This window comes from Ascaphus truei, chromosome 2 (assembly GCF_040206685.1).
Source record: "Ascaphus truei isolate aAscTru1 chromosome 2, aAscTru1.hap1, whole genome shotgun sequence".
Taxonomy (NCBI): domain Eukaryota; kingdom Metazoa; phylum Chordata; class Amphibia; order Anura; family Ascaphidae; genus Ascaphus; species Ascaphus truei.
In genome coordinates, this window is record NC_134484.1 from 213,805,401 (window position 1) to 213,829,463 (window position 24,063).

The following is a 24,063-nucleotide window of genomic DNA, read 5'->3' on the forward strand; positions in this document are numbered from 1 at the left end:
TGAATGCGGGACAAAACCATGCCAGGACCCAAGATGCAAAACCTGCGCAATGCTCTACACAGCGGACACAATACAAATACCACACAGGAATCGGGAATACAAAATCAGAGGAAGGTTCACCTGTTCCTCCAGCAATGTCGTGTACCTCATCATGTGCATGAAATGCCCAGGGGGCTGCTACTACATAGGTGATAGAGTTGGATAATATGATTTTATCCTATCAGGTGCATCAGAGTCTCTTTATAGTAGCTGCTGCAGGTAATGGATGTGTGTATAATCTTAAGCCATAAGAAAAAGCAACTGGCCCTGCTTAGGGCACCAAGTGTTGCAAGCACTCACGGTTTGGGGAGTAATGGTGGTTTGATGTGATCCTCAGTCGCTGTGTAGTTGCACCGCCAACCCTATCATGACTGGCGTCACGTGGGGCGGTCGCACGACCGGCGGTGTTCTTGTCTGGTGTCAGTGGAGGAGGACCGGTGAGCTCCGTTGCTCTGCAGGGCTGTTGGTCTCTGGTCTCTGTGATGAACCGCTACCTCTGGCGTGTCAGCCGTATGATGCGAGGCGGTCACGTGACTCGCGGGACTCCCCTCCGTGTGCAGCAGCTACCGGTGTGCAATCCAACATACAGCAGTATGTAAGCTCTTCCAGCAGCAGCAGGAAAAATCGTGGAGCACAACCGAGGAAATGAAGCAGGGTAGACGTGGTGTGGTGACTTCAAAGAATTTTATTCAAACAGACAGGTGTAGATGGTGGATCATCTATCGCGTTTCAGCCATAAGGCCTTTGTCAAAGAATGATCCATCAGCATAGGGAATACATAGATATAGGTAGAATTAACACAGAACACCTGCACCAGGTAAAAATCAGGTGGGGTGGGTAATTGACCTAATACCAATGGGTGGGAACATAAAACACATTTAAAAACAGTGCCAGCAATATATCATACAGGTTATAATTGCATAAAGATAACTGATATAAAGCAATGTCAGTCTTGTAACAACTTATCTAAATATGAGTAAATCTCAATATTATATATGCATGTAGTAATTGCTTGGCAACAATAAAATTCAAAATGAATTAAAAACAACAGCAGTCTGTTTTGAAACAATGTAATTCAATATATTATGTATAGCATGTAAATATCTCAGTTCAACATAATAAATGGACAATGATAAGACCATAACAACTTGTTTAAAACTTATTTGCAATGAAGAAGGGTATCTGAGCAATGTAATGAGGGCAAGAGGGATCGGCAGGATAGAAGTGGGGAGTGGGATGAGGGTGAGGGGGGGAGGGGGGGGGAAGGGGGGGGGGAAGGGCAGTGGGGGGGAGAGAGAGGGGGGGGGGGAGAGAGAGGGGGGGAGAGAGAGGGGGGGGAAAGGGAGGGGAGGGGGGGGGACGGAGAGAGAGGGGGAGGGGGGAGGGGGGAGGGGAGGGGAGAGGGGGGTTGGGGGGGGAAGGGGAAGGAGGGGGGGGGGTAGGGGGGGAGGGGGGGGGTGGGGGGAAAGGAAGGGAAAGGTATGGGTAAAGGTTAAGTAACCTATGTGGAAGGACCTGAAAGATACTAATCGTGCAAAAAATGCTGCAGTTCCCAGTCAACATTAAGACTGTGTGGTTGCAAAGTATCTAACAAGAATATCCATTGCATCTCCATTTTATTTAGTCTATTGAGTCGGTCTCCCCCTCTGATGTTGGTTGGGATATGAGTGATACCAAAGAATCTAAAGTTCTTTAGACCACCATTCAAACAGGATGTAAAATGTTTGCTGACGGGGTGGAAAAGATATTTTTTGAGTATCAATCTTACATGTTCAGATATTCTGATGTGTAGCGGGCGAATTGTTCGTCCAACATATTTAGCTTTGCAGCCACACATTATAACATACACCACATAGCTATTGTGACAATTAATAAATGTAGAGATTCTAAATTTGGACACTGTAGATACCGTAGCTATTCTTTTAGTGGGTATTGCATACTGACAGCATCTACAGAATCCGCATTTAAAGAACCCTTTGGGTACTGTTGTTATTTGTGGTGTAAGTGGAGACTGAAAAAGACTTTTGGAAAGGGATGTAACCAGGGTATTTGCTCTTTTAAATGCAAATCTTGGTTTCTGCACATATGGTTCCAAATCTGGGTCAAGTTTCAACACATTCCAATGTTTGGATATAATGTGTTGAATCTGTGGGGCCTGTCTACTGAATTTAGTTATAAACAAGGGATTGTCTGCAAATGTATTTTTTGGCAATTTGTTGTTTTTTTTTCTTTTTTAGCAACATAGTTCTATCTGCACACTCAGCATGCATGAAGGCCTGTTCTATATCTTTAGTAGAATAACATCTATCAGCAAATTTGAGACTTAGGTTCTTAGAGTGTTGGAGAAATTTGTCCTGGTCTGAGCATAATCTTTTGTAGCGTAAAAATTGCCCTTTTGGTATGCCACGGATCATAGATCTAGGATGGCAAAAAATTAATATTGTGAGGATCAGTGATAAATGTAAAATGAAGATTGATATCGTTAGTGTTTAAAGTGTCAATGAAGGTGTGTAGTGAATGAAGATCACCATCCCAAATGAAAACCAAATCATCAATATAGCGTTTATAGAAAATAATATTTGAACGAAAAATATTGATGTCACCAAAAACGTGAGTGCTTTCCCATAAACCCATAAAAAGGTTGGCATATGAGGGCGCAAATGACGTCCCCATAGCCGTACCTCGTGTTTGAAGTTAAAAAAGTGAGTCAAATAAAAAATAATTGTGTGTCAATAAGAACCAAATACAGTCGCTAATGAAAGTGGTTTGTGCAGTGGAAAGAGAAGATAGTTCCAAGTAGTGAAAAATAGCTTTGAGACCGTGTTCATGTGCAATGATTGTATAGAGTGATGTGACATCCATGGTGACCCACCTGTAGCTCTCCTTCCAAACAATGTTCTCCAACTTATTCAATTCATTTATCACTGATCCTCACAATATTAATTTTTTAGATGTGACACTCCGTGGTGGAGGATCTCTGATTTCTACTGACATTTATACCAAGCCCCACTCAAGAAATTCATATCTATATGCCAAGAGCTGCCATCCTAGATCTATGATCCGTGGCATACCAAAAGGGCAATTTTTACGCTACAAAAGATTATGCTCAGACCAGGACAAATTTCTCCAACACTCTAAGAACCTAAGTCTCAAATTTGCTGATAGAGGTTATTCTACTAAAGATATAGAACAGGCCTTCAGGCATGCTGAGTGTGCGGATAGAACTATGTTGCTAAAAAAAAAAAAAAAAAAACAAATTGCCAAAAAATACATTTGCAGACAATCCCTTGTTTATAACTAAATTCAGTAGACAGGCCCCACAGATTCAACACATTATATCCAAACATTGGAATGTGTTGAAACTTGACCCAGATTTGGAACCATATGTGCAGAAACCAAGATTTGCATTTAAAAGAGCAAATACCCTGGCTACATCCCTTTCCAAAAGTCTTTTTCAGTCTCCACTTACACCACAAATAACAACAGTACCCAAAGAGTTCTTTAAATGCGGATTCTGTAGATGCTGTCAGTATGCAATACCCACTAAAAGAATAGCTACGGTATCTACAGTGTCCAAATTTAGAATCTCTACATTTATTAATTGTCACACGAGCTATGTGGTGTATGTTATAATGTGTGGCTGCAAAGCTAAATATGTTGGACGAACAATTCGCCCGCTACACATCAGAATATCTGAACATGTAAGATTGATACTCAAAAAAGATCTTTTCCACCCCGTCAGCAAACATTTTACATCCTGTTTGAATGGTGGTCTAAAGAACTTTAGATTCTTTGGTATCACTCATATCCCAACCAACATCAGAGGGGGAGACCGACTCAATAGACTAAATAAAATGGAGATGCAATGGATATTCTTGTTAGATACTTTGCAACCACACGGTCTTAATGTTGACTGGGAACTGCAGCATTTTTTGCACAATTAGTATCTTTCAGGTCCTTCCACATAGGTTACTTAACCTTTACCCATACCTTTCCCTTCCTTTCCCCCCACCCCTCCCCTCCCCTCCCCCCCCTCCCCCCCCCTCCTTCCCCTTCCCCCTCTTTCCCCCCCCCCTCCCCTCCCTCCCTCTTCCCCCTCCCCCCCTCCCCCCCCTCTCCCCCCCTCCACCCGCTCCCCCTCCTCCCCCCCGCTCCCCTCCTCCCCCCCTCCCCTCCCTCTCTCTCCCCCTCCCCCGCTCCCCTCCATTTCCCCCCCTCTCACTCCCCCCCCTCCCCCCCTTACCCCCCCTCCCCCTCCCCCTTCCCCCCACTGCCCTTCCCCCCCTCGCCTTCCCCCCCCTCCCCAAACCCCCCCTCACCCTCATCCCACTCCCCACTTCTATCCTGCCGATCCCTCTTGCCCTCATTACATTGCTCAGATACCCTTCTTCATTGCAAATAAGTTTTAAACAAGTTGTTATGGTCTTATCATTGTCCATTTATTATGTTAAACTGAGATATTTACATGCTATACATAATATATTGAATTACATTGTTTCAAAACAGACTGCTGTTGTTTTTAATTCATTTTTAATTTCATTGTTGCCAAGCAATTACTACATGCATATATAATATTGAGATTTACTCATATTTAGATAAGTTGTTACAAGACTGACATTGCTTTATATCAGTTATCTTTATGCAATTATAACCTGTATGATATATTGCTGGCACTGTTTTAAATTGTGTTTTATGTTCCCACCCATTGGTATTAGGTCAATTACCCACCCCACCTGATTTTTACCTGGTGCAGGTGTTCTGTGTTAATTCTACCTATATATATGTATTCCCTAAGCTAATGGATCATTCTTTGACAAAGGCCTTATGGCTGAAACGCGTTAGATGATCCACCATTTACACCTGTCTGTTTGAATAAAATTCTTTGAAGTCACCACACCACGTCTACCCTGCTTCATTTCCTCGGTTGTGCTCCACGATTTTTCCTGCTGCTGCTGGAAGAGCTTACATACTACTACATAGGTGAGACAGGGCAGGGGCTAAACAAGAGAATGAACCTGCATCGCCACAGCATCACACGCGGAACAAGAGACAGTCCTGTTGGCGAACATTTCTCTGACTCTGGCCATAAGATGAACGATCTGAGGGTTGCCATACTCAAAGGTAATCTTAAAACACCGAAAGAGAGACGGTTGGATGAATACAAATTTATGCAACTGTTCGGGACACTTAACAGTGGCCTAAACAGAGATCGAAATTTTATGAGTCATTACTGACACAAGTGAACTCTCTTCCCATGAGTGCTAAAGGCCATGTCTGTACATACTGTGCTATATGTATGCACATACAGCTGTCTCTTACACATACTAATACTCCTTGTTTTTCCGTCCCTATACACCAATAGGGACCACAAAGTATCCACACACACTTTTAGTTCTGCTACAATCTCTCACATTTCCACACCCACCCACACCATTTATATCCACTTCCACTCCACACATACGTTTTGTAAAGCACTGTACATACTGTGGGCTCTCCATTCATTTTTATTCACACTGATACACACACACACTCTTACATCACTTGCTTTCAGGAAACTTTTGACACCTCTAGCCATAAAACACATCCACACCGGGGGAAGGACCAGCACAGATAACATACCAAGAGACACTGTTGTTAAGTATACCTTTTGCTTGCTTCATTCATTGTAACATCGCCGGAAGAAGAGATCAGTGTATCTCGAAAGCTCGCACAAATAAAAGCATTTCGTTAGCCACAGAACGGTATCATCTATTTATTTTTTGATTATTGAAGCTCGGTTAACACGGTACTGATACCTCTACATATATATATATATATATATATATATATATATATATATATATATATATATGCAAAATTGTAAAAATGGTTATTGAGGCAAAAAGTGACACTGTGTGCTCATTTGCATGTCATTTCCCAGAATCCCTTGCTGCAGTGCAAGTGCTGTATGCTGGGTGATAATGGGGAAAGGTGGGGTTGCAGACCTGCCTAAGACATGCAGATGAGCATACAGCTATATTTGCATATTTGCTTTCCTGTGGAGGGTTTTTGTCACTTTTTTTACTCACCATAACTTAACTCAGTATTATGTTTTTTTTTATATATATATATATATATATATATATATATATATATATATATATATATATATATATATATATATATATATATATATATATATATATATATATATATATATATATATATATATATATATATATATATATATATAGGAAACCAGGTGTCCCACCAAGGAGACAAAAAACAGCACTCAAGGTATATTGCAAAAGTGTATTTGAAAAAAAGCAGGCACATATAAATCCAACGTTTCGGTCCTGTATAGGACCTTCCTCAGGGGCGTGCTGGAGAACACTGCCCAAGGAAAACATATATACCCATCACCCACCTGTGTGCATAATCAAGAACCAGCTGATTGTAATTAAAAATGGGAGTACTGTAGGCGCATGGGAGCCCTGTCATCACTGTGCAACAGCCCAGCCTCACCACTCCTCTGTTTCCACTTAGCTATCAATGCCAGACACACCGCACATGTGCACCTGCGGGTGGAGCCAGTGAGCACACCAGTCATTCTAAGGCATCCCCCATTGCCATGGCGATGCAACTAAAGCGTCTGTAACCATGGGAGTGTAGGCAGAAGCAGACTGCAATAGGGAGCAGGGGCACTGAGCCGTGTGAACATGATGACGTCACATCACCAGCAGCAACAGGTCCTGTAACCAAAATGAAAGTGCAGTATTAAAAACACATGAAGAGGTGAAAATATATACTCCAGATGCACAGTATTGATAAAAATCACTATCAATAGTGCAACAACAATAAATATACTAATATCACTCTAACATGGGCTTATTTTTGCCTTATTATGTGACCCCATTTTTGCACCTTAGCGACCCTTCCCCTCCCTCCTTCCCTTCCTTCCCCTTCCCCCCCCCCCCCTTCCCCCCCTTTCCCTCCCTCCATCTTCCCCTTTCCCCTCCCCCCTTTCCCTCCCATCCCCCTTTCCCTCTTCCCTTTTCCTCCACTCCCCCTTCCTGTTCCTTCCTTTCCTTTATGTCTGCTTTTTCTACTCTTACAAGCAAATCTGCATTCACTATTCATTTCTCTTGGTAGCATGTTAGAGTGATATTAGTATATTTATTGTTGTTGCACTATTGATAGTGATTTTTATCAATACTGTGCATCTGGAGTATATATTTTCACCTCTTCATGTGTTTTTAATACTGCACTTTCATTTTGGTTACAGGACCTGTTGCTGCTGGTGATGTGACGTCATCATGTTCACACGGCTCAGTGCCCCTGCTCCCTATTGCAGTCTGCTTCTGCCTACACTCCCATGGTTACAGATGCTTTAGTTGCATCGCCATGGCAACAGGGTTTGCCTTAGAATGACTGGTGTGCTCACTGGCTCCACCCGCAGGTGCACATGTGCGGTGTGTCTGGCATTGATAGCTAAGTGGAAACAGAGGAGTGGTGAGGCTGGGCTGTTGCACAGTGATGACAGGGCTCCCATGCGCCTACAGTACTCCCGTTTTTAATTACAATCAGCTGGTTCTTGATTATGCACACAGGTGGGTGATGGGTATATATGTTTTCCTTGGGCAGTGTTCTCCAGCATGCCCCTGAGGAAGGTCCGATACAGGACCGAAACGTTGGATTTATATGTGCCTGCTTATTTCAAATACACTTTTGCAATATACCTTGAGTGCTGTTTTTTGTCTCCTTGGTGGGACACCTGGTTTCCTGTTATTTTTGTTGAACAAGCACCTATTTCTTCGTTGTTCGACAAACCTATACATTTGCTTGCCCCGGGCGAGTGGATTTAACATCATGGCGAGCTCCTATTGGCCCAAGCAACACACCTTTGGTACTAGGTGGCGAGTAGATTTTTTTGTTCGGCGAGTAGATTTTTTGGTGATTTGTCGACCACTGTGTATATATATATATATATATATATATATATATATATATCAAACAACCATTTCCTTACAAGGTTGATCATCCAACACTGGCATCATGTCATCCAGCCTCTTTTCAAGCAAGAGTATTTGTCATGATAAATTAGATCATTAATTGAAAAAGTAGAATGAACAATATTCATATACTGTAATTAGCTTTTATAATAAGAGAATAGGAACAGGTTCCAAATAACGGTGCTCAGTATCCACAGGGAGCATGTAATCCAATATGTCTTGAATCATGAATATAAATGTGTATAGGACAAGGTCTAAGTATAAGCACAGTGAGGCTGATAGACCTGGTGTGTTTGCATCTCATGTGAGGAGTTACTAGCAATAATTGTCCATGTTATTTTAAGGAAAAGGTGGAATCCATACGTCAGAACATCCCCTCTGTTTCTTCTTCCCATCCTACACCTCTTCCTAACTCTCCTCCTGCCTTCCTTGACTCTTTTTCCACTGTCTCAGCAGAGGATGTGTCGCTGTTGATCGCCTCTTCTCCCTCTACCACTTGCCCTCTTGACCCCATTCCCTCCCATCTCCTAAAACCTCTTGCTCCTACTATAATCCCTACGCTAACACTCATTTTTAACTCCTCCCTCTGCTCTGGAACCTTTCCATCCTCCTTCAAACATGCAACAGTCATACCATTACTCAAAAACAGCAAGCTTGACCCTACCTGTCTTTCTAACTATCGACCTGTCTCCCTCCTGCCTTTTTCATCTAAACTCCTTGAACATCTTTTATTCTCTCGCTTGCTCCATTTTCTCAACACCTATTCTCTCCTAGACCCTCTACAATCTGGCTTCCGCACTGCTCACTCCACGGAAACAGCCCTCACTAAAATAACTGACGACCTCCATGCTGCCAAAGACAGAGGTCATTACACTCTGCTCATATTACTCGACCTCTCTGCAGCATTTGACACCGTGGACCACCATCTTCTCCTTCACATTCTCCATACTCTTGGTATTCGGAACAAAGCTCTATCCTGGATCTCATCCTACCTCTCCCATCGTACTTTCAGTGTCTCTTCTGCTAACACCTCCTCCTCTATTGATCTCTCTGTGGGGGTACCCCAGGGCTCTGTCCTGGGACCTCTTCTCTTTTCTCTGTACACACTCTCTCTAGGTGACCTAATTACATCTTTTGGGTTTAAATATCACCTCTATGCTGAAAACACACAAATATACTTTTCAACACCTGACCTTACACCTGCTATACAGACCAAAATTTCTGAATGTCTCTCTGCTGTATCATCCTGGATGGCCCTCCGTCACCTTAAACTCAACATGGCTAAAACAGAGCTCCTCATACTTCCTCCCAAACCTGGCCCTACTACCTCCTTCCACATTACTGTTGGAACTACGATCATCCACCCAGTAGCCCAAGCACGCTGCCTAGGGGTCACACTCGACTCCTCTCACATTCGCCCCTCACATTCGACACATTTCTAAAACTTGACGCTTTTTCCTCTGCAATATAACAAAGATACGCCCTTTCCTCTGTTGCTCGACTGCTAAAACTCTGACTCAGGCCCTCATTCTCTCCCGTCTTGATTACTGTAGCCTCCTGCTGTCCGGCCTTCCTGCCTCTCACCTGTCTCCCCTACAATCTATCCTAAATGCTGCAGCCAGAATCACTCTACTCTTTCCTAGATCTGTCTCAGCATCTCCCCTCCTGAAATCCCTCTCCTGGCTTCCAATCAAATCCCGCATCTCACACTCCATTCTTCTCCTCACTTTTAAAGCTTTACACTCTTCTGCCCCTCCTTACATCTCAGCCCTAATTTCTCGCTATGCACCACCCCGACTCTTGCGTTCTGCTCAAGGATGTCTTCTTTCTACCCCCTTTTTATCTAAAGCCCTCTCCCGCCTTAAACCTTTTTCACTGACTGCCCCACACCTCTGGAATGCCCTTCCCCTCAGTACCCGACTAGCACCCTCTCTATCCACCTTTAAGACCCACTTGCTTAAAGAAGCATACGAATAGCACTGTGGCTATTCTGAACACATGATACATAAAGCTTGGCCCCCTGCAGACGCACTTACCAGAAATCCCTCCTACTGTCTCTGTACGTTCTCCCTACCTACCAATTAGATTGTAAGCTCCTCGGGGCAGGGACTCCTCTTCTTTAATGTTATGTTTGTCTAAAGCACTTATTCCCATGATCTGTTATTTATATTATCTGTTATTTATTCGATTACCACATGTATTACTACTGTGAAGCGCTATGTACATTAATGGCGCTATATAAATAAAGACATACAATACAATACATGTATGGGAGATATAGAGCATAATGCAATGAAAAAACTCCACTGGACAAACCTCTTGAGTAACACCAATGTCTATTTATTTATAAAATATTTTACCAGGAAGTAATACATTGAGAGTTACCTCTCGTTTTCAAGTATGTCCTGGGCACAGAGTTAAGACAAATAATACATGTTTACAAATACAGTTACATAAATGAGCAGGGTATACATTATATACAAGACATTGCGTGCACAGTTAAAGATAATATATATTATGGGCATATGAAACAGTTACAGACCAGATTAAAATGTGTGACAGCCTTAGATTTGAAAGAACTTAAACTGGTGGTGGATGTAAGAGTCTCTGGTAGGTTGTTCCAGTTTTGGGGTGCACGGTAAGAGAAGGAAGAGCGGTCGGATACTTTGTTGAGCCTTGGGACCATGAACAGTCTTTTGGAGTCTGATCTCAGGTGATAGGTGCTGCATGTGGAAGGGGTGAGGAGCTTGTTCAGGTAGCTGGGTAGCTTGCCCATAAAGAATTTGAAGGCAAGACAGGAAAGGTGAACTTTGCGCCTAGACTCGAGTGATGACCAATCTAATTCTTTGAGCATTTCGCAGTGATATGTGTTATAGTTGCATTGGAGAACAAAACGACAAATTGAATTGTAGAGGGTGTCAAGTTTGCTAAGGTGGGTTTGAGGTGCTGAGCCATATACTATGTCTCCATAGTCAATAATTGGCATTAGCATCTGCTGTGCGATACGTTTTCTGACCAGGAGACTTAGGGAGGATTTGTTCCTGTAAAGTACCCCTAGTTTGGCATAGGTCTTGGTTGTCAGGGTATCAATGTGCATCCCGAATGTTAAGCGGGAGTCAAACCATATGCCCATGTATTTAAAACTAGTAACAAGAGTTAGGGTGGTGTTAGTGTTGGTTCTAATCTGGAGCTCAGTCGCTAGAAGCTTTAAAAATGTAGTCTTGGTCCCAAATACCATTGTTACAGTCTTGTCAGTATTGAAAAACAGTTTGTTTTGGGAAATCCAGTTTTCGAGTCTGAAAAAGTTAGACTGAAGTATGTGTTGAAGGTCAGAGAGGCTGTGGCTGTGTGCATATAGGATTGTGTCATCTGCATACATGTGTATTGAGGCTTCCTGACAAGCTGTGGGAAGATCATTGATGAACACTAAGAAGAGTAGGGGCCCCAGAACAGAGCCTTCCGGGACACCACAGGTGATATCCAGGGGGTTGGAGTTAGAGCCTGAGATGGACACATGTTGGGATCTACCTGATAGGTAGGACTGAAACTAGTTTAAAGCATGCTTCCCTATTCTCAATAAATTTCCATCGAAAATTGACTGTTGCAAAGCATAAATGAAGTTTAAAATTAATGAGAGCACGCCCTGCTAAATGATATTAACATTAGACATAGGCTACTTTGAACGTCATTTGCTGTATGTGTTAACTTTATATATCAGTAGAAACATACAGTATGTCTTTTAAAAATGGTCTACTAATGAGCTGATATTTGTTACTAAATTATATTTGGTAGAACTATTATATTTATTACAAACTATTATAGTTTCTGCAAACAACTTTTTGGGGAATTTAATGGGAATACAATAGCACATTTGCAAACAAAAATTATAAGTAAATAGTCACTTCACATTGATTAAACAAAATTCCTCTTTTAATGTGTAAAGAGTTGAGATATATATACTGATGCAGCGGCCGTTATTCGAACACTTCACACGTCATGTACTTCGGAATCCCGATTTCAAACCGCGGGATGAAATCCAGCCTTCTCGCACTAAGATGCGAGCGCAGCAAGTGAAGAAAAATGAATTTTAGTGTTCTGGCTTTTAAAAACATGAAATTGACACAGTAGCACAGTAGCACAGTACTGTACACATTACAATTCATTCAATTTTATTTAAACGAATAAACAGAATCCATGAAATTCAAACAAAACATCCGCGATAAGTGCAGGTGCCTGGGGCGATTGGCCACGTTCATGCTGCGTAGGGAACAGCAGAGAACTCAAAATCGGTGCCGTGATATGTTCGAACAACGTCCGCTGCATCAGTATATATATATATATATATATATATATATATATATATATATATATAGACGAGACCACGACTATTCTAAAGCTTGCCTTAAACTAGCCCGGTTACATTCTGGTTATGTGCTGGGTGTAACCTGGCTATTTGAAGGCAAGTTTAAGGCATTTCTGGATTGACTAATGACCCATAGGATTAACACAGAAGGGGTCCCTGGCAGTCCCATTCACTTTGAATGGGACTGCCAGGGACCCCCGCTGTTAATCTGATGGGCCATTAATCAATGCAGAATGCTGGGTCTAGTTTAAGGCAAGTTTAAGGCATGTACCCAGCATGTACCTGGTTGTACCTGGGTCTTTTTGGCGATTGCCACTGGTTTGTGTTAGAATAGTTGCAGTCTCTGCCGTATATATAAACCCTTATATTCTTAATTTTAGAAAAGTATTCAAATAAAGTTAAAGGGAAATATTCAAAGTGTCATTGACCGGATATAATTTTTAGCAAGGTCGAGTACATTTAAAAAAAAATGATATCTTGTTTTTTCAGGCAAATTGTGTTTATATGATGCACACATTTTGGGCCTGTGTACTAAGGCTACATTCTAACAGTTTTATGGCACAATATTAGCACACAGAAATCTTATTTGAAATTGCTCTTGTTCGTGCATGTGTACTAAACTGAAATTTCCCAGTCTGCACCGTCAGTATCCAAAGATAATTTTTTTCTAATCGGTGCACAGAAATGGCATGCGCCTGGCATACAGATGTAAATTGTAAATACTAAAAAAATATGTTCAGTTATTTAAACAAAAAGTAGCAGCAAAAGTGTCCTTAAAGTTCAACTTGGAGTAAACATGGTTATATTGCTGACGCAGAATTAATTAGAAGTTATGTATCAGCGAAACATTTACTTGACACAGGATGAATGTTTCATTGTATAGGTTAACCAACCGTATTATTTTCACAATATGATTATCATAAAAAATATTACACTAATTATGTATATTTACTAACAATAGTTATAATTAATAAAGCACGTACAATTCTGTTTTAATTTAAATTGTTTCAATCAGATATTAAAAATGACACATTGTCAACATTAATTTTATTCAATGCACTACTGCATACTGTATGACTTGTATGAAGGATTTATTAGTATGATACACATTTTACAAAGATTTGTACTACTTTTTCGTACTAATATTTTTATGCACAATGAAACATTCAAATATGATCTTACTACATATACCCCATTGTAATTCTGTTTTTTTTTTTTTTTTAATAAAGCCTCTGTTTCAGCAATCAATGATCGATTACTTATATTTAAGCAAACCTTTTCCCCATTTTTCATGCAATTATTCAGCCTTGTGATTTATTACTAAGACATTATTTTGAAAGAAATAAGCTCAATGACATTATCAAGTCTCTATGCTCCCCCCTCACCCTAGCGACTGTGTTGATTTGCCTACTGAAAAATAAAAAAAGCATGCTAATGTATGATGTTGATAGTGAATACAAGAGGTGTAAAACATTCACACGCTTGAATTCATAGTACATTTTGGCAAATGGCAAAGCCGTGAAATAAAATAAGTAAAAAAATTCCTATATTACTAAAAGAGTAACTTTGATTGCATTTGCACACATTTAGGCAGTACAGATGTACAGTAACAAGACACTTTGTCTGGCACTGGGGAAAGCTGAGTTACCATGACTTGTCCGCCATAAGGAAATTATTGCTGTGTTAATGTCTAGTTTAGTGGGCCTTGTTCATACATTATGATCTTGTGATTTAGTGAGAGGTACAAAACCAAAAAGGTTAAAAAAGCAAGAACTAATTTACATGCTCTACAGAACATGCAGAATATGTGTACTCATTTGCATGTCATTTCCCTGAATCCCTTGCTGCAATGGAAGCACTGTGCGGTGGGTGAAAATGGCGAAAAGCAGGGTTGCAGATCTACCTGTCTAAGACATATGAATGTGCTCACAAGTAAAAAATTTAATATGATATATATATATATATATATATATATATATATATATATATATATATATATATTATATATATATATATATATATATATATATATATATATACATATATATATACACACACAAAAGAAACCAATTGGCACTCCAATAGAAACAATATGGTCCGGTGCTCGCTCCATACGCATAATATAAACAATACTGCGATCCACACCAAAATAGAAATCACCAAGCAGCACTAAGAGGTAAATGTATCAAATAAGTGTATTAAAAAAAAACACAAAAAGGCACCCAAACTCCAAGTTTAATACACTTATTTGATTAATTTATCTCTGAGTGCTGCTTGGTGATTTCTATTTTGTTGGGGATCTCAATATTGTTTACATATATATAATATATTATACACACACACATATACAGTACATACACATTTCTGCCAGATACTCACATGTGTGGATTTATACATACTGAGCATTTTTTTTTTTTTGCAGTTATAGTGGTACTTTTTGCTGCTTTGAAGAGACAGAGAAAGAAAGAGCCTTTGATCTTGTCTAAGGAAGACATCAGAGACAACATTGTGAGTTACAATGATGAAGGAGGTGGAGAAGAAGACACTCAAGCCTTTGATATTGGCACACTAAGAAACCCTGGTGCTGTTGATGATAAGAAGCATCGAAGAGATATTATTCCTGAAAATCTATTGTTACCACGGAGAACTGCTGCTGTCCCGGACAATACAGATGTCCGAGATTTCATTAACCAAAGGCTGAAAGAGCATGATAATGATCCCACTGCACCTCCATATGATTCGCTTGCAACTTATGCATATGAAGGCAATGATTCTATAGCGGAATCCTTGAGTTCTTTAGAGTCCAATACTACAGAAGGGGACCAAAACTATGAATACCTCAAGGAATGGGGCCCTCGTTTCAACAAACTAGCTGAAATGTATGGCAGTGAGGCGAGTGATAAAGATTCCTAACTTGAACAATGTGTCCTAATTCTTTAATCCAAGCTGAGTGGAAATATAATTGCAGACACTTGAAAATATTAACATTTTAAAATATCTTTCCTGACACTCAGCACGGTGTTAAAAAAATAGTAACAATAATACATTGAAAAAAAAATAACTTTTTACACAATCATTTCTTTCATTGCCATCATCATCACCATCATCATCATCACCACCATCATCATCATCATCATCATCATCATCATCATCATCATCATCATCATCATCATCATCATCATCATCATCATCATCATCATCATCATCATCATCATCATCATCATCATCATCATCATCATCATCATCATCATCATCATCATCATCATCATCATCAATTTTTCAATTTTTTTTTTGTATGTACAGTAGGGTATCACATAGGAGCGTGGATTATGTTTATTACATCCCATGGGTCTAACTCCATAGAAATTATGTTGTCTGTCAAATGAATGATCACTTTAAAAACTTGAACAGTAAAATACTTCCTTGTGCATATTCATGCACACACTTCTTCTTTTAGGCACATTTGCTGACTTTCCAATTGTAACATTATTTTTTCTTAAGGGGAACAAGAAAATTATGTTCTGTTATGTACATTGAAATTGAATAAAAATGTACATGTGGTGTTAGAAAGTGTTGTATGCAGCTTGTAAAAATATGTTAGTAGAACTTAATTTCATCAAATACTATCTTGCCAATGTTTTATATTTATATTTTTGTATTTATTTTTAAGAAATAAACCAGTTTTTTCAACTTGCTTAGTGCTTGTTTGATTTGGATAATAAAACACATACTGTAGGTCCATTAATAATGGCAACATTAAATTAATGCTACTGCACTTCTTTTGTCTCACTTTAGTTGAAAAAAGTGGTGCTAATAGACTTGTGTTTTGTGTACTTAGGAATGTATTCTAGGACAATTATCTTAAGTGAATAGTTGAAAGACTACACAGAGTCGCAATGGTAAAATCAGAAACATGATCGATAATGTGCATTCTTTTGAAGTTTGATCTAGATTTTCCCTACTTAAATGAGTAAGTCATAATAATAATAATAATAATAATAATAATAATAATAATAATAAGAAGAAGAAGAAGAAGAAGAATAATAATAATAATACATGTACATATTGGTATTAGTGATAATGTTTAAAAACTCATTATGAGTTCTCATTTGTATGGTTACTTTCATGCCTGTTTTGGGAGCTATGTATCAGTACAATTTTGGAGCAAAGAAAGTGTGTTTTGATGCATTACACAGTATTTTTTAGTACAGTATTTTGTCCAAAATAAGAAATAGTTTATTACATCTGGTGCAGATTGTTAGAACAATACACCGAGAAGTGAACAAATTCTGAGCTTGCGTAAACTGATCTGTGTGGCTGATTTGAAGTGCTGGTTGTTTAAAGTGTGCAGTTAGAACCAGAAGGAAAGGGAAGTGATGTGTATACTGGTGTGGCTGATTTTGGGGAGTGTGCAGTGGGTTAATTTATGTTTAAAGTGTGTGGTAATTGAAGCCTGTAACTTTTTTCCACCTTTCTCCTGCCTGAGGCAGAATGGGTGTGGTTGGTTAATTTCCTAATCTAACACACCTACAGTAGGTGTGGTTAGTTAATTGCTAACCTAACACACCTGGTGGGTGTCCCTATTTAAATAGAGGCTTCTAACGAATTCTGTGCTTGCGTATATCTGTGTGGCTGATTTGAAGTGCTAGTTCTTTAAAGTGTTCAGATAGAACCAGAAGTAGTTTGAAAAAGGAAGCGGTTAAACAAGGTAGAGTATATTGAAGTACAATGTACTGTTAGTACTTATAAACTTCATAGTTGCTATAATGAGCAGGATTGAAAATACCACTCAATGCACATCTTGCCACATGTATGTGCACTTTGAGCAGCTTTTCCAAGGAGCATACCGATGTGGGAAGTGTGAGCGGGTGGTCTCATTAGAGTCAGAGATTGCTGATCTGAAGAGGCAACTTGCAATATTGAGGGACATTGGCAAACTTGAAAGGGGTTTATAGCGCACTGAGCAGGCCCTTGCTTCGACTAATGGTGCAGATGGTGGCGATGTTAGTGAGGAGCAGGTAGGTAGCTTGGTTGCTTTTAGTGAGGAGCAGGTAGGTAACTGGGTAACAGTTAGAGTGGGAACCAGGGGCAATAGGGGGAGGCAGGTCGTTTCTGATTTGACACATCCCAATAGATTTGCCATGTTGAGTGAAGATATTGGGAGTGTCAGGGCAGAAATGGCAAGACTAGGGGAGACGAATTCCTCTAGCAGCCAGGGGAATAGTTCCACCTGCACAGTGGGGACTCAGGATGCTCAGATACAAAGAAAGATTGTGGTGGTAGGGGACTCTATTATTAGGAAGGTAGATAGGGCAATCTGTTGCCATGACCGCATGAACCGAACAGTTTGTTGTCTCACGGGTGCTCGGTTTCGGCACATTTCAGATCGAGTAGACAGATTGTTTGGGGGGGCTGGGATTGACCCTGCGGTCTTGGTACATGTTGGCACCAATGACAAAGTTAGAGAAAGATGGAGGCTCCTAAAAAGTTATTTCAGGGATCTAGGCCAAAAGCTTAAGACAAGGACCTCCAATGTAGTATTTTCTGAAATACTACCAGTGCCATGCATTTCCGCAGGCAGACAGTCAGAGATTAGGGAGGTTAATGCATGGCTAAGAAAGTGGTGCAGGAAGGAGGGTTTTGGGTTTTTAGAGCACTTGGACTCCTTTTCTGAGAGGTGACATCTATATTCTAGCGACGGATTGCACCTCAATGAAGAGGGATCTTCTGTGCTAGGGGGTTGATTGTTAAAAAGGTTGGATGAGATTTTAAACTAGGATGGAGTGGGAGGGGAATGAAACAGATAAAATAAATAGAATAGAGGAGGATACAAGGGGTTATAGAGGTAGAATGGAGGCAAGTGCGAGTTTGACAAGCAATGTGACACCCATAGTAAATAGAGATAATACTTGAAAATGTCTAAAGACTAAACCAAGTGGGCGCAGAAAGGAAGTAGCAGATAAGATAATAGTACAGGCTGAAAAAACTTAAATGCATGCTTGTTAATGCAAGAAGCCTGACAGATAAAATGGGGGAGCTTGAATTAATAGCTGCAAGGGAGCAGTATGATATCATAGGCATTACTGAAACATGGTGGTATTAAACTCATGACTGGGCAGTTAATTTAGAGGGTTATTCCCTTTTTCGGAATGATCGAACAAATAGAAGGGGAGGTGGAGTATGTTTATATGTTAAACCGGATCTAAAACCTATTATAAGGGATGATGTTTATGATGGGAATGATGAATATGTGGAGACCTTGTGAATAGAAATTAGCAATGGAGGTAAAAGTTTGTAGGGATATGCTATAAACCACCAAATATCTGTGAGATTGAGGAAGCTAAAATACTTTTGCAATTGGAGAAGTTATCAAAACTGGGTCATGTTTGCATAATGGGGGATTTTAATTATCCAGACATAGACTGGGGAAATGAGATTAGCATTACAACAAAAGGAAACAGGTTTGTGGGGATGCTTAAAGACAATTATATGACCCAAATTATTGAGGAACCAACCAGGAGAGGGGCAGTACTGAATTTGGTAATATCAAACAATGTAGAAGTAATAACACATATTCAAGTCCTGGAACATGTGGGTAACAGTGATCATAACATGGTCTCATTTGAATTAAATGATCAAAAAACAGATTACTTGGGTTCAACAAAGACCTTAAACTTTAGAAAGGCAGATTTTAATAAACTAACATCTAATCTACAAGTAAAACATTGGGATGATGTTTTTGCAGGGAAAAAAGTAGAAGATTAATGGGCAGTCTTTAATACATTGTTAGAAAAGCACACTTATCAGTGTATACCCTTGGGTAATAAGTATTAAAAAAATAAGTAAAAACCAATGTGGCTAAATAAACAGGTAGTGGAGCAAATGGACAAGAAGAGGCAGGCGTTTTGATACTTTAAGTTAGAAGGGACGAGACATCGTATCAGAATTATAAGGAATGTAACAAAAAATGCAAAAGGGCAATTGTCACAGTGGAACAGAACTTATCAACACAAAATCACTGGGAACTGATTGGCGCAAGACAGCGATAAAATAAACCTGTAAGTTTATTTCTTTTCAGAATAACACACACAGTAAAATGAATAATATGGGATAAAAACACTTACATGATGGTGTAGGGCGAAATATCCCGACACAGGGATAGCAGTTCACCCTTGAATTCAGGACATCATGAACAGCAATCAAAGGAACGAAATACCAGGTCACACTGGTAGCAGTTCGTTCCTCAGGATTAGATCTTCACAGGATTCAACAACAACACAGGAATGAGGGTTACACACATCTTTAAAGACAGGGGTCCCTATACCTAACCTTCGCTCAATTCCATTGGTTGGAGAACATCTTCCTCCTATCAAAACCTGCCAGGTAACGTGGGAAATGGTCATAAGGCCAGCCCTAGTAACTCTGAGCATGCTCAGTGAGCAGCTTGGTAGCACTGCTTAGTAAAAAGGGCCCCGAATAACTGGAGACGTGAGTCTGGGTGGGGTGACATTTAGACCAGTAGGGCTTTGTCTAAAGGTTTGACTTCTGACAAGTCAAATGGTTATCCCATCTTTACTATCCCTGTCTTGCACAAAGCCACTAATTATCCCCCCTTGCAAAACTTAACACATCAAAAGCTTCATATGGCCAATTTAGCGGCTGCCAGTTGGGTGCAACCCCTTTATTACTGGCCTGGCCCCCCTCGATCGTCACAGCAATCAAATTAGCAAAAATGCAAAATGAAAAAAGAATTTCAATAGAAAGTAAGATCAACCCTAAAAAGTTCCTTAAGTACCTTAATTGCAAAAAAATGAGAAAAGAAAATATAGGACCCTTTCAGTGTGAGAAGGCAGATTATTAGAGATGAGGAAAAAGCTGAGGTATTAAACAAATTCTTTGTCTCTGTGTTTACCAGGGAAGAATCAATTTCAATATTAGTGCCGCAGGTGGGAGCCACAACCTCCAAATTAATGGAGAATTGGTTAACTGAGGAAGAAGTTCATAAGCGGCTTGAAAAATTTAAAGTAAATAAGGCACCTGGCCCCGATGGCATACATCCAAGAGTTCTCAAGGAGTTAAGTTCACTAATAGCCAAACCATTATATTTAATATTCAAGGTCTCCATTTCCACAGGCTCAGTACCACAAGATTGGCATAAAGCAGATGTGGTGCCTATATTTAAAAAGGGAGCTAGATCTCTGTCACGGGAGACCAGGTCTTAACACCTTAATACCGGGATTCTGAATTGAGCACAAGGAGAGTAAAATAAATTGTAATGTATTTCCTTTTAAGACAAACACACAATCCTTCACAATTACACTCAATATACACTTACTGGGATGGTGAAACGAAATATAATGTCAACGTAACAAATAACAGGCAAACAACTGCCCAGGAGCGGGGTGGTACACAAATAGAGCCGTGCGACTGTCCTTGGCTAGGGGTGCGGTATGCAGCCCCTGTAACTCAGCCGAAGGAAAACATTTTGTTGTGTCCTTATAGGATTCGTTCGGGAATTCTTAGTTCAAACGAATTCTGGAAAAGGGGTGCAATCCTTGGTTATGATGTTTTAACCCCTCACACTCTGGAACTCTGCTGAAGCTGGAACAGACCTTGGTTGAATCTTAAGATGTTTCTTAGCTGAATCTTAGGTGAATCTGATTCATAACCGGGCTGCTGGCATTCTTATAGGCTTTTGACTCTTATCTTTAACCTGTACAGCCAATCCCCCTGTGGGAATAACATTTTTCACCTATCCCAGACTTGCCAGTAGCTCATAAACCTGGCAGAGGTGGCTTCCCAGTCTGCTGAGGGCATGCACTAAACTAGCACCTATACCGCTTAGCATAGCGAACCCAACCCCTCACCTGGTGACAATAAGTCTGTTCTTCGGCTACTATTTGTTGATAGTCAGGATTTTACACCGGTACAGGGTACTTTACTGTATCCCGCCCTCCCTGACACTTTGGATTCTCTAAGGCTTTCAACTGCGGACTCTTCTAGACATTTGGATAGCATGCCCAGCAGGGTGCCCTTTGAAGTACAGAGTTGGAAATCCCTCAGCTCATTTATACCAAACATATGAACATGCTAATGAATTCACTGCCGGGGCTGACAGGAAAAGGTTCCTGTCTTCATATTTAAAAAAACGAAAATAAGTCTTATTCTCATATGTGGCTTCTATATGAGTTGGAGGTATTATAACAACATGTATTTGTATGATTATCTTCTAGTCCTCTGCATCTTAAATATTAGAGTGCTAGCTCACTCTTAATGTAAGTTAGCCCTTTAATTGAATGTGCTCTGTGATGTGGTCTGTGATTTGATGGGTAATTGGTTTGTGGTGAGAAGCCGGCAAACAATGTTGCATTGCTTGTCTGGATCGATAACCACAGACGCACTTTACCAATTGACCTTAATTGGCTAATAAGACCACAGGATACATTGTTGCAATCTGCCACTTTAACTAGACCGCAAGCCACTTATCCACTTGAGTTTGTGGTTAAGGCTTTCCCTGAGCGGTCTGCGGTCAGGAAGTGATTCAGGGTTACAATGTAGCCGCTCACCGCAGGCACGCTTATTCAATTAACTCTTTCCACAGCGCTAGAAACTCCCTCTGCTTAGCGGGCACATTCTACACAATACAGTATATATTAGCAGGACTACAGCCAGGTTCTAAGCTGCAGGACTGACACTCCATTTCTACGGTATGACAGGGGACATTACAGGTAATATACAAGGAATACATGGCATGACGGTGACCATACAGTTAACCCCTTCATCCCCAACAAGGCTTAGAGGCAACCAGCCGGGCATAATACCTTTATTATTGGTCTGGTTACCCTTCTCCGTTACAATCACAACCGGGGAATTACAGACCGTTAAGCCTGACTTCAATAGTGGGGAAACTACTTGAAGGTTTAATACGGTATAATATTCAGGAATACCTAATGGAAAACAAAATTATTAGTAATTGTCAGCATGGATTTATGAAGGATGGATCATGCCAAACTAAACTTTTTTGTTTCTTTGAGGAGGTAAGTAGGAATTTAGACCAGGGTAATGCAGTTGATGTGGTCTACTCAGATTTTGCAAAGGCTTTTGATACTTTTCACACAAGAGGTTGGTGTACAAAATAAAGCAAATTGGACTCAGTAATAATATATGCACCTGGATTGAAAACTGGTTAAAGGACAGACAACAGAGGGTTGTCATAAATTGAACATTTTCAGGTTGGGCTAAAGTCATGAGTATCAGGGATCGGTACTGGGACCACTGCTTTTTAACTTGTTTATTAATGACCTCGAGGTTGGCATTGAGAGCAAAATCTCCATCTTTGCTAATGATACTAAATTGTGTAAGTTAGTAGAATCAGAGCAGGATGTAATTTCTATTCAGAAGGACTTGGAGAGACTGGAAACGTGGGCAGGTAAATGGCAGAAGAGGTTTAAAACAGATAAATGTAAGGTTATGCATTTGGGGTGCAAAAATAAACAGGCGACTTGCAAATTAAATAAGATAAATTGGGGGAATCCTTGATGGAGAAGGATTTAGGAATGCTTAAAGACAGCAGGCTTAGCAATAGTACCCAAAGTCACGCAGTAGCTGCAAAGGCAATCAAGATCTTATCTTGCATTAAATGGGCAATTGGAGGAAGGGGACGTCCATGAGAGGACCTATGCTTGCCACCTCAGGACCAGCAGCGGAGATCAGGGGACAGCAGGTTGGACCAGTCGGGATGTAGCCCAACGATATCTGGCAGAGGCTTCTGTGGAAGGTGACCATCGGTGACTGGCAGGCGAGAGGCTTACTGGACTCCGGTGCCACCGTTTCTCTGGTACGCCCTGATATTGTGCAGCCAGGGGATTTGCTCCCGGGCACCGGGATGCAAGTGACTATGCCTGATGGAGGACCGCGGTCCATCCAGGTTGCCCGTTTTTTGTTGGATTGGGGTGCCGGACATGGCATGAGGGAGGTGGACGTATTGCCCGGGTTAGATGCCGAGATACTACGTGGCAATGACATGGGGCATGTTTCCTGTGTTTTTAAAACTGAGCTGGCCCCTGTTGCAGCGATCACCAGGAGCCAGTCAGCCAAGATCGCAGCGGAACAAGCCCTTGTCCCCCTGCATTTGGGACCTACAGTTTCAGGAGTCTCTGTGGAGACCAGACAGGTAAGCCAGACTAAGTCTCATACTGACCCTGACTTACTGTTCCCTTTACCTCTTCCCAGTCCCCCAGACTTAGCTTTGACAAGAGGGTTGCCAGAATTAGGTACCCAGTTTAGGGATGTGGTGCAATCAGACCCCAGCTTGGAGGGCGTGAGACTTCGGGCATCCAAGTCTAAGCCAGGGGACGGGTCTGATTACTATCTGTGGCACCGTGGGCTCCTGTATAGAGAGCAAGGGACCACGGGGTTAGATGAGATTTGAACCAGCAACCGCCAGCTTGAGATACCCATGGAGTTTAGGCAGCTGTTGTTGCGGGTAGCCCACTCTATTCCACTAGCAGTGCATCAGGGGGTCACTCGGACGAGAGCCCGGCTGTTGCAGCATTAATACTGGTCGGGGACATCCCGGGAGGTGAACAACACGAGAGAAGAAAAGAACCCTTGGAGATGCACACTACTCTAAATATCAAAATAATAAAATTGTATTGATATCTGAACTAT

General features: G+C 40.8%; 1 protein-coding gene across 4 annotated transcripts in view; it reads left to right on the forward strand.

The window, feature by feature from the left end:
• The window catches only part of LOC142487140 (cadherin-10-like), a 636,808-nt gene extending 620,785 nt beyond the window's left edge, over nucleotides 1-16,023 (forward strand). For all 4 annotated transcript variants that reach the window (XM_075585911.1, XM_075585910.1, XM_075585909.1 and 1 more), the window contains one exon: nucleotides 14,816-16,023. In XM_075585911.1, the coding sequence (XP_075442026.1) occupies nucleotides 14,816-15,306 (491 nt within the window). In that variant the 3' untranslated portion in view covers nucleotides 15,307-16,023. The remainder of the gene's footprint in view (nucleotides 1-14,815) is intronic.
• The last annotated feature ends 8,040 nt before the right edge of the window (nucleotides 16,024-24,063 follow it).